The sequence below is a fragment of the Pleuronectes platessa genome, chromosome 17 (genome assembly GCF_947347685.1).
Source record: "Pleuronectes platessa chromosome 17, fPlePla1.1, whole genome shotgun sequence".
In the NCBI taxonomy this organism is placed as follows: Eukaryota; Metazoa; Chordata; class Actinopteri; order Pleuronectiformes; family Pleuronectidae; genus Pleuronectes; species Pleuronectes platessa.
The window spans coordinates 2,281,787-2,295,510 of record NC_070642.1 but is presented as its reverse complement, the minus strand read 5'-3'; the positions used below and the strand labels follow the sequence as shown (position 1 = coordinate 2,295,510).

The 13,724-nt window shown below is 43.5% G+C and overlaps 1 protein-coding gene across 1 annotated transcript; it reads left to right on the top strand.

The window, feature by feature from the left end:
* The first annotated feature begins 11,274 nt into the window (after positions 1–11,274).
* LOC128460389 (gap junction delta-2 protein-like) lies at positions 11,275–13,452 on the top strand. The gene is made up of 2 exons (XM_053445562.1): positions 11,275–11,345; positions 12,609–13,452. Exons 1-2 carry the CDS (start codon positions 11,275–11,277, stop codon positions 13,450–13,452), a joined length of 915 nt encoding a protein of 304 aa, XP_053301537.1.
* The last annotated feature ends 272 nt before the right edge of the window (positions 13,453–13,724 follow it).

Sequence of the window (13,724 nt, the reverse complement as noted above, 5' to 3'; positions counted from 1 at the left end):
GGGGCCTAGACTGCGAGCTTCATGGCCAAATCCCACAGTTAGTGTTACGTGGAGCAGATTCTGTGAGCTGGTACCATTCTTCAGCAAAGTCATCCAGTTTAACCTCTGCAGCCACTCCTTCTTTGCCACACACTATACTTGAACATGTGATCTTGGGTTGTAGATGAGCCATGTTCTCGTCCCAGTCTTCCTCATATTGCTCATCAGGGTTCGAGGTGACATTGAGAGTGCAATGTATGTGTTTCTCCAGTGAATAGGATACGAATTGGATGCTGTCTTGTGGTTTCTGGGACTTCAGAGGAGATTTGGCCCCCCCCTTTTCATCGAGATAAATCTTCAACTTGAGTTTGCACATCAAGTCACGTCCTAATAAGTTGGCCGGGCCTGTTGGGGCAGAGAGGAATGCATGAGAAACTGTGTGGCTTCCCAGCGTCACACGGAGGGGTTGGGTGAAGGACTGTCTAATTGGGGACCCCGTAACTCCCACCAACATAGTGGAGTTTTCTGAAAGTTGCTGTGTGGTCCGCCGACAGGAGTATGTTGCTCCAGTGTCTGCCAGCATGAGATGAGGGACACCATCGATGTCACATGGCACAAGTGGTTCGGTGTTTAGTCCAAAGTGTCGCATCAGTCCCCATTCTGGTGGCGGGCATCCTCATTCGTTCCTCCACTCCCTCAGGGGGGCCTGGGTGGCTGGGTCCACATCATATGGGACTGGGTAAGGCATGTTGGCTTGTCTCTGAGGGGGTGGTTGGTAAGGTGGTTGGTAGGGTGGTTGGTAGGGTGGTTGGTAGGGTGGTCCTCTGGGTTGGTCATAGCCTTGACCACGTGGGGGCCCCATTTGCTGGGGTTCCAGCCTGCAGTTTCTGGCCAAATGCCCTGGTTCTCCACAGTTATAGCAGAAATACGTGGTGTTTCCTGTGCCACTTCCTCTGCCTCTTGGTGCCCAACCTCCTCTTCCTCCTGGTGCCCAACCTCCTCTTCCTCCTTGGGGTTGGTGCTGATACGGGCCTTGTGGTTGCTGATACTGGCCATACTACTGCTGTTGTTGCGGGCCATAGTAGAGGGGAGGAGTCTGCATCTGGGGCTGAGGCGTAGGAAGAGGCTGTGTGGCTGTCATCCGCTTAACCACCAGGTCCGCTACTTCTTCAGCCGTGGGAGGTTTCACTACCTTGGCAGCCGCTGCTGCTTTCCTCTCAGTCTTGGTGCCTTCATATTCAGAAACTTGAGCCACCATGAGCCTTCTCTGCAGCACCTTCATCTCATCATCATATTTGTCTTGGGCTTCAGTGTGCTTGTTCATGTGGTGAGTGACTTGAGCCTGCCACTCAGTTTCAACCATTTCGTCCAGGCCCACACAATCCTCCAGCTTAGTCTGTACTGATTGTGGAAGTCCTTGAACGGTAGCTGTTCTCCACATGGATAGGGTAAGGTCTGAGGAGTCGTGGGGTCCAAGGTAGGCCTTCCTCCAGGCCTGCTGTGTCTGTGGCGAACTCTGCAGGGGACACCTTCCCATCCCACTTACAGGCCTTCAGAGCACCTTTGCTTAGTGGGGTTGGGTACTTGCGCCTCAGGGCGGTCCACAGGGGGTTCCGGTAGGGGTTTGAAGGATGCATGGTTGGGGACCGATGCAGTGATTCCTCCTTCCTGTAGCAGCTTGGCCGCACGATGTGGATCTGTGCAGCGAGCTAGCACCGGGCGGAGGTCCCCAGGGGCCAGGTTGTTCCCCATGGTGAGGGTTTCAAACGCCTCAATCCAGGGAGTGGCTCCTGACGTGAGAGGGGGCAATCCTTCAATTAGGCCAGTCATATCAGCAAATCCCCATGGGTGGAAATCACACATGCCGGGTGACTGTCCAGGTGCCTGTCTCAAGGGGAGCGAGTATGCAGGCCTCTCCTCCTGTCTTGCTTCTTCCCTCTTCTGGGCCTCCCTCATCCTTTCATGATGCCCTCTCGTCCTCATAGGTGTGGCACTGCCATGTAAGATGCCGTTAATTACGTGGACTCCCTCTTTTTCCTCCCCCTTTTCGCCTTCCTCTTCTGAGTGGCCCGACCTATACTGGTGCTTGTCACAATCATGTGCTTCTTCCTCCCAGCCGTCATCCGACCGATGGAAAGCCAGCGCCCTCTTTCTAGGTGGACTAGACAGGTTCCATCGTTCTGAGGGTAACAGAGTGCGTGTCATGGTGGGATGTTGTTTTGACCTTGTCCAGGTGTACCCCTTTCCCCATGGGGTGTGGTCTCCAAGGCTGGACCTCCTTTCTCTGATCCTCCCTTCAAATGCGTGGGCAGAGGCCGGCCCTCCTCTAGCCCCATCTGGTGACGGTGAGCGATGCGATTTCACCGATCCACTGGCGGAGCGCGATGGTGTCTCTCTTCTGCTTCTGTGACCCTCGTGCCCTCCATCTTGGTCTCCTTCAGTTGTTCCCGCTGCAGTCATTGCAGCCATTTCCTCTCTCAGCAGTCTGATTTCACCTTGGACTGTTTCTACTATTCCTGTAAGGATCTGTGTTGCCTCCGAAAGTGAATCATCTTTCACCGTAAGTTGTCCTCCTGTCAATTGCATGACTCCATGAAGCACTCCTCCCTCTACTACGCGCACTGGCGCCATCGTGTAGGCACTTGGTGGAAGCTCAGTTGGAGCCCTCTTTGTCTCCCTCTTCTGGGGAGACAGAGGTATTACACCTGTGTTGACACCGTAAGGAGGGGGCATTTTGGGGATATAGGGATGGCACAGCGGCCGGATCTGGCACTGCAAGGGCGTTGGCTGTTTCCTGCAGTTGCTCCTTGTCCCCACTGGGAGTTTTGACATTCACTCCCAAGCCATCAGTCCCTTCTCCGTATTTCGGCATTCCGAACACAACCCGCAAGCAAACATCCAGAGCCTGTGAGCCTATCTCCAATTCCAATTTAGCCATTTTAGTTGTAACATGGTGTTTGGTGAACAGAGTGCATTTAGCTGCTTTCTCTGCTGATTCCGCCTCGTCCACTGCTAAGAGCAGTGCGGCTCTCATATTTCCAATCACCTTCCGGGTTGGGGCTATGTTCCCTGGCAATATCCACCCTTTATTCCGCCACCTGATCAAAATCTTGCTCCACACTTCCTCTCTACCCTTCCACTCCTTAGGAGCGGTCATATTTCTCACTTGCGCTGTCACATATTCCCCAAAATCCTCCATTGTGTGTGTGTTGCTCCGTCAGTGAGAGGGAATGTGTATGCGCTTTACCATCAGTGTGTAGGAATGCTAACACACGGGCAGAGACCGCAAAAGGGCTGCTCCTCAGAAGTCTCCCCCACAGTCACTTTTTCTAATTTGATATCTTTTTTGATATATTATATTTGATAGTCCAATTGTTAGGCCCTTCCATTCCCTTTTTTGCGAGATTTGGAGCGCCTGTGAGTTAAATCCGTAGCGACATGCCCACACACAAACCCGTTAAGGTGCTTTGTTTTACAGTGTGTGTCGTCACGCCAACCCCCACATCAACCACCGTCGTGGAGCTATTTTACAACATGGGTCTGGCTGAATTTTAACTCCTTTTTTTCTCTCAGCTACTCTTATACCAACTCATTTAGACATATTTTACAGTGTAAGCTGCCGGTATCTTTTTCTCTCGGCTACTATTACACCAACTCATTTAGTCATATTTTACAGTGTAAGCTGCCGGTATCTCTTTCTCTCGGCCGGTATCTCTTTATTAAATATAGAAAAACACAATTGCTAAATACACAGCGTTTTCAGACCTTTGCAATTACTATTCTAAATTTAGCATAGGCAACTTGTACTCACCCTCAGTACTACTGATCAAAAATTTAGTTTTATTTCCTATCACGACAATATGCAGATTTCAATTAAATAGGCTCTGCTTACCTTTTTTAGTAGTACAGCTGTTTGATCAGGTTCCCGAGGAGAGACAAGCCACGCAGGGCGGTTCTTTCCCGTCCGAGAGACGACCTCCTCCCCGACTGGTTGTTTTTCCACTCCGCTCTTTCAATCGTCTAAAACCATCCTCTGCTACCATTTGTTGCGGGTGGAAATCAAAGGAGAGGAGTCGTCGTTCTCAAGTTGAAGTTAAGCAAGTTTATTCAGAGGTCACAGGTCAGGAAAACGCGGTGTCCAGCAATTGAACATGCATGGGTCTCTAGTTCTACGCAGGAGGCTGCACAGGAAGAAAGACGCTTAAACAGAGTGCGCACATAGATTATATCCTCTTGGAATGTCGCGTGATGAAGATGTCGTACGTGCACTCCGTTGTCGTGGTTACCAGAGTTGATAATGTTGCTGTATCAGTGCAGCTGCGTTAGTGTGCTGTCTGGGGGAGAGATTGTGGGCCAAGGTCTACTCACTGTCTCTGTGCGAACTGAATCAGGGAGCTGGGATGTGTGATATAAAGTGTTGACTATGAGTATGGTTTAAGGAATATATGTGGTGTATCAATATGAGTATGTATTATGTGTTTGGTGTATGTCAATATGTGTATGTGTTATGTGTTTGGTGTTTGGTGTATGTCAATAAATTTCAATTAGTATGAGATAGTATGCCTACTTATATTTTGAGCGTATTTCTTTTAAAAGCATTTGAATTAATTAAAACTCAGCGTAAATGAACGACATGAAAATATGAATATAACAAATCTCCATGACTTCTCCAAAACTTTTGGGATTTTTTTCTAGCACTTTTCCAGGACTGGAAAATAAATATTTAACAATTCCATGACTTTTCCAGGTTATTCATGACCGATGTCCTCGATCCTTCTCGTTACGTTTCGTCCGTAAGAGTCTCTCCGTGCTTTGTCTCGTAGTGGCGGTTCAAATTGTAATCCTTAAAAACAGCGATCTTTTCTCCACAAAATAAGCACACGGCTTTCCCATTGACTTCAGTAAATAAATACTTAGCAGTCCATGTCTCGTTAAAAACTCTATCTTTCTTCTCTTAACGTGGGCTGACACTTTTGCAGACTTTAACAGCTAACTCATATCTCTTCTTAACTCCGTTTGCCAACACATCATCCGCTCGCGGCATTCAGGTAAATGTTAAAAAAAGGCACCTTCAAAATAAAAGAAATGTTGTTGTATTCTCTGCATGATGTTCACTTATTTACATGTGATTCCTAATATTCCGTTGACCTCAGGCGGGCCGGTCACAGACAGCCAAAGGGCCGGATGCGGCCCGGGGGCCGTACAATGCCCAGGTCTGCTGTACAGTGTTGTGCGGGCGAGTGTGTGCGTGTGTGTCCCCAGACATCACACACACACAGGCCCCGGGGCTCCGCCCTCTCACATTCGCTCAGAGACACAGAGTGAGATCAGAGCTCGTTCCTGTTAAGCAGCCGGTCAGTGACAAACAAGACACAGTGTTCAAAAACCAAGTTGAAAAGAAAGTACGATGAAGCCTGTCTTGCTATTGGGTTCATATTGAATGAAGGAGGACATGAGGAGAGATTTATTTGAAAAATAAAGAAAATCATAAATAAGACGAGGCCCCCTGGTGGCCGAGGCCCTGGGCAACTGCCCGACTTGCCCAATGGGACGCGCCGCGCCTGGATGCAAATGCTTCAAGTAACACGCAATGTGATTTACATAGCCTGAAAATAATTGCGGTGGTTGTGACTGCGTCTATATTTAATACGTTCGAAGAGAAGAAAATGGAGTGAACGGTTTTTTTTCTGCTCGTGTTAGCATGTTTGGATCGATAGAAGCAAAAATAATCCCTCTCATGCCAGGGCACTGATGGCCATCGTAATATTTTGCAGAGGCATCTTATCAATTTAACTCATTATAAAATTATCGATCATTATGTGATGATCAGTGTTGATAGTGTGGCGACAAACAAATAAACTTCTTAACTGTGGCGAGTCTTGAGACGTCAGCTGAGCGAGGGAGAGAGACACACACACATCCAGAGCAGCAAATTCAGTGTGTGTGTATCTGTGCTGATACTTCAGGTTACCCGGAGGTTCTGGGATCATTATGAGGTTCACAATTCTTTTATGTAATCAACTGCTAATATTTATGAATTTAACTTGGAACAAACGTGATCACAAGAAGTTTCCACAATAGAGTTTAGTTTGAGTTTAGTGAGATTTTACAGAGCCGTGTCTATATCTTTACCGGAGTAGTGTGTGTGGAAGTTTTTAAGTGCCAGTTCTAGTTCTACACCTTTGTACAGCGTGGCCGGGCTCACAACAGTCAAAAATAAATAATTGTCTTATTAGGAATAAACCTTTTACTCTTGCATGAACTGTTTGTAGCTGAATAGGTTAGGCCTATACGCTACCGTATTTAATTAAAGTTGGTCATACCGGTGGTACTAATATTTTCTGAGGTGGTGATGGTTTAAAAAGTTTCAGGGCCACTAGGCTAGGTTTATTCTCGTATTGGTGCATTTGGGCAAAAAATAAGTCAAATTGAAATAGGGAGATGAGTTACGGTTAAACAAACAGGTTGATTTTGCTGGAGTTGAGAACTGAATGGATATTTCAGATATTGTCACATGTCAATATCTAGGGCAGTTGAGGGTAGAAACATTGATCCTTAAGCAGCATAGAATTCCAATTCCAAGAAGGCCAATAGGAACATTGATTTAAAGAATTTTTTAGAGAGTTCAGTGGGCCAAGTTGCCAAAGGGCTTTTTTAGTTAATGAACTAGTCTCAGATTACAACATAGATGTATTGTCCCTCACTGAGACGTGGCTGCATCCTGATGAATATGTCAGTCTAAATGAATCTACTCCCCCCCAGTCATATAAATTCACAGGTTCCCAGAGAATTTGGGCGAGGAGGTGGAGTTGCTGCTATTTTTAACTCCAGTTTATCAATTAATCCTAAACCTAAACTCAGCTATAACTCATTTGAAAGTCTTGTGCTTAGTCTTCCACGCCAATCCAAGAAACACCAACAGCCGATCATATTTGCTGTAGTTTATCCTGCTCCGGGGCCTTATACAGAATTTTTAACGGAATTCCCTGAGTTTTTATCAAACCTAGTCCTAAAGAACGATAAAATTATTATTGTTGGTGACTCTATTATTCATGTTGACAATAATAAAGATAGCCTTAGTGTAGCATCTATTTCCATACTAGACTCAATTGGTTTCAGTCAGTGTGTAAACCAACCTACTCATTGTTGTAACCACACACTTGACCTTGTATTATCGTACAGTGTTGGAATTGAACATTTAATGGTACTTCCGCAAAATCCAGTTCTATCAGACCATAATTTAATAACCTTTGATTTTTCATTATCTGAATATATGCCACTAATAAAAAATTCATTTTCTAGATGTCAAACTGATACTGCTGTAGCTAAATTTAAGGAAATAATTCCGATTACATTTAAACCCGTATTAACCGTCGATATAAACAACAAATTCTTTAAAAACCCGAGCTCCATTGAGATCGACCATCTCGTCGATAGCTCTGTAAACTCATTACGATTAATTTTAGACTCAATAGCCCCTCTATAAAAGAAAAATGTCAAACATAGTAAATTAGCTCCGTGGTCAGAGACAAATGAGTTAAATCAAGCATCAATAAAACTAGAAAGGAAGTGGCGCTAGTGTTAAAGAATATAAAAAGGCTCTCCACAAAGCAAGAGCTGCCTACTATTCAAAACTAATAGAAGAGAATTAAAACAACCCCAGGTTTCTCTTCAGCACTGTAGCAAGGCTGACAGAGAGTCACACCTCCACCGAACCCAGTATTCCTCTATCCCTAAAAAGCAATATCTTTATGACCTTTTTTAATGATAAAATTCAAACTATTAGAAATAAAATCAACCATCTCCTGCCCTCAATTGGCACTAATACCCTACCAATGACCGAGATCTTAGAAACGGCTGAGAATCCTATCCATTATTTAGACAGCTTCGCTCTGATCACCCGTGATCAGTTTACCAAAATAATCTCAGGTTCTAAACCAACAACCTGTATCTTAGATCCGATTCCGACAAAATTACTTAAAGAAATTCTGCCCCTAATTGATAGTTCGTTACTTAATACATTCAATCTGTCATTATCATCAGGTTATGTACCACAGTTCTTTAAAATAGAAGTAATCAAACCTCTTCTCAAAAAACCCACCCTAGACCTAGAGGGCTGTTTTAGACAGGGTAAAAAGGTACTGTTTTAAATTACCCTTGTGGTATTTTTACCAAAATATGTTACAGACATTTCATTAAGATCCCAAGGAACCATTTCAACTTGCGGTAAAATGGGCATAATATGTCTCTGTTAAATAAAGTTTAGTTAAATCAAAGATTGTTTCATAAATCTGATTCAATCTGTGCTCATTAAAAGATAAGAGTGATGAAGGGCTGACATTTTTTTAAATAGTGCTTTCTAAATAAGGATTTAATTATTTTTCTGGCACAAAAGGGTGAATGAATAACAACAAAAAGAAAATAAACAAATATCGGTACCGGTATCGGCTATCGGCCAGATTGTTATTTTAAATATCGGTATCGGTATCGGCCAAGAATTTCCATATCGGTGCATCCCTACATAAAACAATATTAAAGTAACGTAAAAAAAAAAAAAGTTGACACTATTACCATTGTCACTGTTGCACAGTTTGTCCACTAGAGCGGGCTGTAACATCACTCACAATAATTAGCAACACAGTAATCCCTGAACAAATCATAGTTTCTCCTTATAACCTAAATACGCCTGGCAGCAGTTGTTTTTCGCTGCACTAATCCATGAGGGCCATCACGTGCACTCAGTAGCAATGTCTATCAAATAAGAATGATGTACCACGCTATTAATGTGTTTGGCTTCTGTAAATGGGAGGAATAATATCTTAATAGCAATGTCTTTTATTTCTGATACCACTGAGGAAAGAATAAAATAAAGTGATGAAGCCCTATTCTTCCCTCACAATAAGTGGATTCATGCATTTTAAGCTAACTGTAAACAAATGTGTTCAGCACAGCAGGAATTGATTGTGAGCTGGATTATTAGAAACACTGGTGGTTGTGTGTTTCATCTCCTTTGTGCATCACTCATCACATGACTTCTACAGCAGCCACAGAAAGTGTATTCATATTATGGTAACTGAAAGCTAGATCCACCTGCAATACGCATCATGACACTATCCCCAATAATAATTACACCACTTTATCTCTGTACACACTTTAAAGAGTGTGTGAAAATGTGCATTTTAGAAGCACAGCCTCTACTCTTTTCACTAGAGAAGACCCTGCACACTTCTGACTTCCTTTTAACTAGTGGCATTGTATTATGCAAAAGTAAAGGGCCAAGGCACTCCTTAATTCACATCATATACAAGGAATCACATACTTGATCATAGGAGAAACACTGAGCTCTTACATATAATTAAGGCTGTAACAATGTCAAGGATGAGGCTAGAGTTGCCGAACTGGTTTCTCATTAGTTTAAGAGGAGAAGAAATGTGAGAAGAAGGTCATTCCTTATTTTAGTAAGAAGTTTCAGTGGAGTGGTCCTGATGGTTCCATCAGATTACTCTTAAGGTTAATTAAAGTTTATTTAGGAAAGATATTTCCCATATGGTTGCTGTGGTTCTATAGGTTGTGCTAACTTTAATATCGACATCCCCGTTGTAAAGTCTTAGGGAAATGAGGACTTGTGGGAAGCAATGAATTTGGGTCTGTACTGAATTTCTGACAGCTTTTCACATAAAAAATAGTGATTAAAATAAAAATGGAATTGTCCTTGAAACATACTTGAAGTTGAGACACAACCCATCGGATCATTACTCATCGTTAGTGTAAGTCCTCAGTGTGGATGGCTGTGGTCTCTTACCACTTTCCAGCAGCGATGGATCAACAAATCAATTGATTGATTGATCAACCAACCAATCCAAGATGGCAGGGACCTCCCTCAACAAGAATTACCAGAATCAATTGCAAAATAACTCCTGCACGTGCTGTGTCCCGTGCCTGTGGCGGCAAAAAGCCTGTCTTGTCTGTGTGTGCACATGCAGTTTCTATGTGTTGGATTTACTGGATGCTGGAATGTATGTATATGTTAATATTTTATGTTTATTGGTTTTATATAACAGAACTTATGTAAACAAGGTTTCAAAGTGCTTCAAACAAAGGTCCATGGCAACAATGAAGAATCTATTGTTATAAAAGATATTCATAGACATACACTGTCATTCCTTGATGCATAGACACGTATTTGTATGTGTCCTTACCAAACAGGCAACTGTGAGTAGTGTATTAATGGGATTGGCGTTGACTGACTAATAATACAGGTTGTCCTCTAAGTTGTTCTATATTTGGAAATGAAGTGAGACAGTTAAAGAGATTACTTTCTGGAACTGAGTTTATCCAATACACCTCAACCTACAGCCAGCTGGAACAAATAGCTGTGTAAAGAAAGTCTGTCCTCTCTACGGAGCCCTGAAAGGTGATGTTTTCATCTGGTTCTCAGAATATATTTATTTAAATAATCTTATATTGGTGGTGTAGGCGCTCTGGTGCTTCTCAGTGCTGTCATTGTTTCACAATATTTCCAGAATCAAACTCCACACGCAGACCCCCAAACAATCATACACAGCATGGTTTTGTAGTGTATTTTTTTCACATTATGTTGTTCACTTTATTCAAAACAATTTCTTCGCTAAAGTTCCTGCATACATTGGACAGTGTCGATCTGATGGGTGAATGTTTGGATATTTGTTGATAAATGTGTCTGAATAAGTGTAAAAGCTGCTGCTGGTTGCAGCCTATTTGCTAACCTCTTATTCTGCTGCTACTCTGACATTCACTAAACCACCAGGCTATTAGAAATACCAAAAATGGCATCTTCTGCTATAGCCTAACTAAATTATTTATTCGGACATAATCAGACTAGGGCGTGGATATGAGCTGACATTTCTTGTTGATTATGTTACATTTTACAGCGCAGTTTTCCTCTCGGGGGTTGGGAAAGCGGTGGATGGATGGATGGATGATGGATCAGGATGGATGAATGAATGGGTAGCTGTGCGTCCCTGGCCTCCACAACACAGGAGCCGGTGTGCGTGTGACGCAGAGGACTCTACTTAAAGCGGGATTAGCGCTGAGCCGTGCGCTCCACATTGCGCTCAGTCTCACACGAGCCTGCACAGCCGCAGTGAGGTCGGCGCTTTCCAGACCCTGGAGAGGGTAAAGGACAGGAGCGCTCGGGCGACCCGCAGAGCTGAACAGCGGAACATACACATGCCTATAGTGGATAATCTCGGCGCTCCCGGACTCTGAGAGGTAAAATTATTTTTATTGGGTGAGATCCTCTCCGAATGAGCAGCCATGGGGGAATGGACCATATTAGAGCGTCTCTTGGAGGCGGCTGTCCAGCAGCACTCTACTATGATCGGAAGGTAAGACAGAGACCGAAACTTTCTCTCTTCATGAACAAGTCAAGTGATACAATTCAGCACAGTGTCAGCCGAGTGAGGAAAAGCGCAATCAACATCAACCCTGTGTAGTTTTTCAAACCAATGGTTGTACAACATGAATTGACAGCAGCAGGGAATGCGCCTATTTCAGCACCGGACAGCTCACAGTCGCGGATTAGACAGCCCCGATACCTGCTCTCCGGTCTGCCTGTTGTTTAGACGAAGTGGCTTTATAGGGATCATAAAGCATTACTGCTTGTTAGACAATTTACAACACATACATTTGGGTTGGGAAATAACCTTTTTGCTGGTCAAACGGTTGAGGAAGTGAAAAGTATTTATTAGCACTGGTTAATGAGTGATTTATGAACCATTTTGTGAAGTGATATATTAGCCTTTGTTTAGGACTCATAATGTCTATTTTCCAAGGTCTGAAACTTTTTCCAATCTTGTCCTGATTTTTAGACTTCAGTGCAACACAGAGAACAACATGTCTGCTTGTGTGAATGACCACATAACGCTTTGGTAATACAGTTAGAGTACAGCCTGCACTCAGCAATGACACAACACTAAAAGCAGAAATAATGTTCACTGAGATGAATAATCTCTGTTGGGGCCAACACAGGTAACACTTGTTATTGGGTTATTCTCAGCACACACATGCTAATTATTATGAGCTAAACATGCTAAAGCACCAAATCCTATCAAACCAGTGATCTTTAACTTTGTGTCTCTGCCTTCATCTACTGTCATGGCCACTCTATCATTGTTGGAGCTCTAATACCAAATTATGTCTGTACTTGCAAACCCTACATGATTCATTTATTTTTGTTTCTGTGACAGGGAGTTATGCAGAAATCAACTAAGAGATAACAAAATATATAAATGTCACCCTTTTTTCTGCATTACTGTTCTGTCATCGACTCCTGGTAATACTGACACGAGACAAAAGCTTGCAAATGTATAATTGTCAATTTTAGTATTAACCTATCTCCATTTGAAAAATAAGGTCCTGCCTTTCAGCTGCACTCCCATTGAAGCTCACCAGGTAGCTACAGTCATAAAGCAAAACCATGCTTGTGACATATGACAGGGCTTAGTAAGTGACCGGAAGAGACAGGTTCACATGTATATTCAAAAACATTTTATAACATTTCTGGGGGGCTTGTGGCTTTGAGGGTGATCTACAAAAATAATAAAAACTACTGTAAAATTAAATATGTTTTGCTTCTGATTTTTCCTCAGGATCTTGTTGACTGTGGTGGTGATCTTCCGGATTCTGATTGTGGCAATAGTTGGAGAGACCGTGTACAACGATGAGCAGTCAATGTTTGTGTGTAACACCTTACAGCCAGGCTGCAACCAGGCCTGTTACGACAGGGCTTTCCCCATCTCCCACATAAGGTACTGGGTATTCCAGATCATTATGGTGTGCTGCCCCAGCCTCTGCTTCATCACCTACTCTGTGCATCAGTCTGCCAAGCAGAAAGAGCGGCGCTTCTCCACAGTTTACCTCTCACTGGACAGGGACCACGATTCTATGAAACGAGATGACAGCAAGAAGATCAAGAACACCATCGTGAATGGAGTGCTGCAGAACACTGAAAACTCCAATAAAGAGGTAGAACCCGACTGCCTTGAGGTCAAAGACATCCCCCACTCAATCCTGCGAACTACTAAATCAAAAATGAGAAGGCAGGAGGGCATCTCCAGGTTTTACATCATTCAAGTGGTTTTCAGAAATGCACTAGAGATAGGGTTTCTGGTTGGTCAATACTTCCTTTATGGATTCAACGTCCCTGCAGTGTATGAATGTGATCGATACCCTTGCATAAAAGATGTAGAGTGCTATGTTTCCAGGCCCACAGAGAAGACTGTGTTTCTGGTATTCATGTTTGCAGTCAGTGGTGTTTGCGTGGTTTTCAACTTGGCAGAGCTCAACCATCTCGGCTGGAGGAAGATCAAAGCCGCTGTGAGAGGAGTGCAGGCCAGGAGGAAGTCTATTTATGAGATCCGGAACAAGGACTTACCCAGGATGAGTATGCCAAACTTTGGGCGCACTCAGTCCAGTGACTCTGCATATGTGTAATTGTCTGCCACACAAACTGCACATGAGGAGGCTGCAGGACAGCTGGTTGGAAACTAGTTATGGAGAATGGCAAACAAACACATTCGATTTAACAATTCATGTTATTAATAACACATTAATGTGAGAGAGGTGAGATAAGAGGTGAGAGATTTCCAAATATGTGATGTCTTTCAAAACTCTTTGGATCAAAGCAGACTGCTTGAGATGAACATGTGGATCCCTCCCCTGATTGCAGACGGTTACATTTTGTATGGTGGTTCATTAAGATTGGA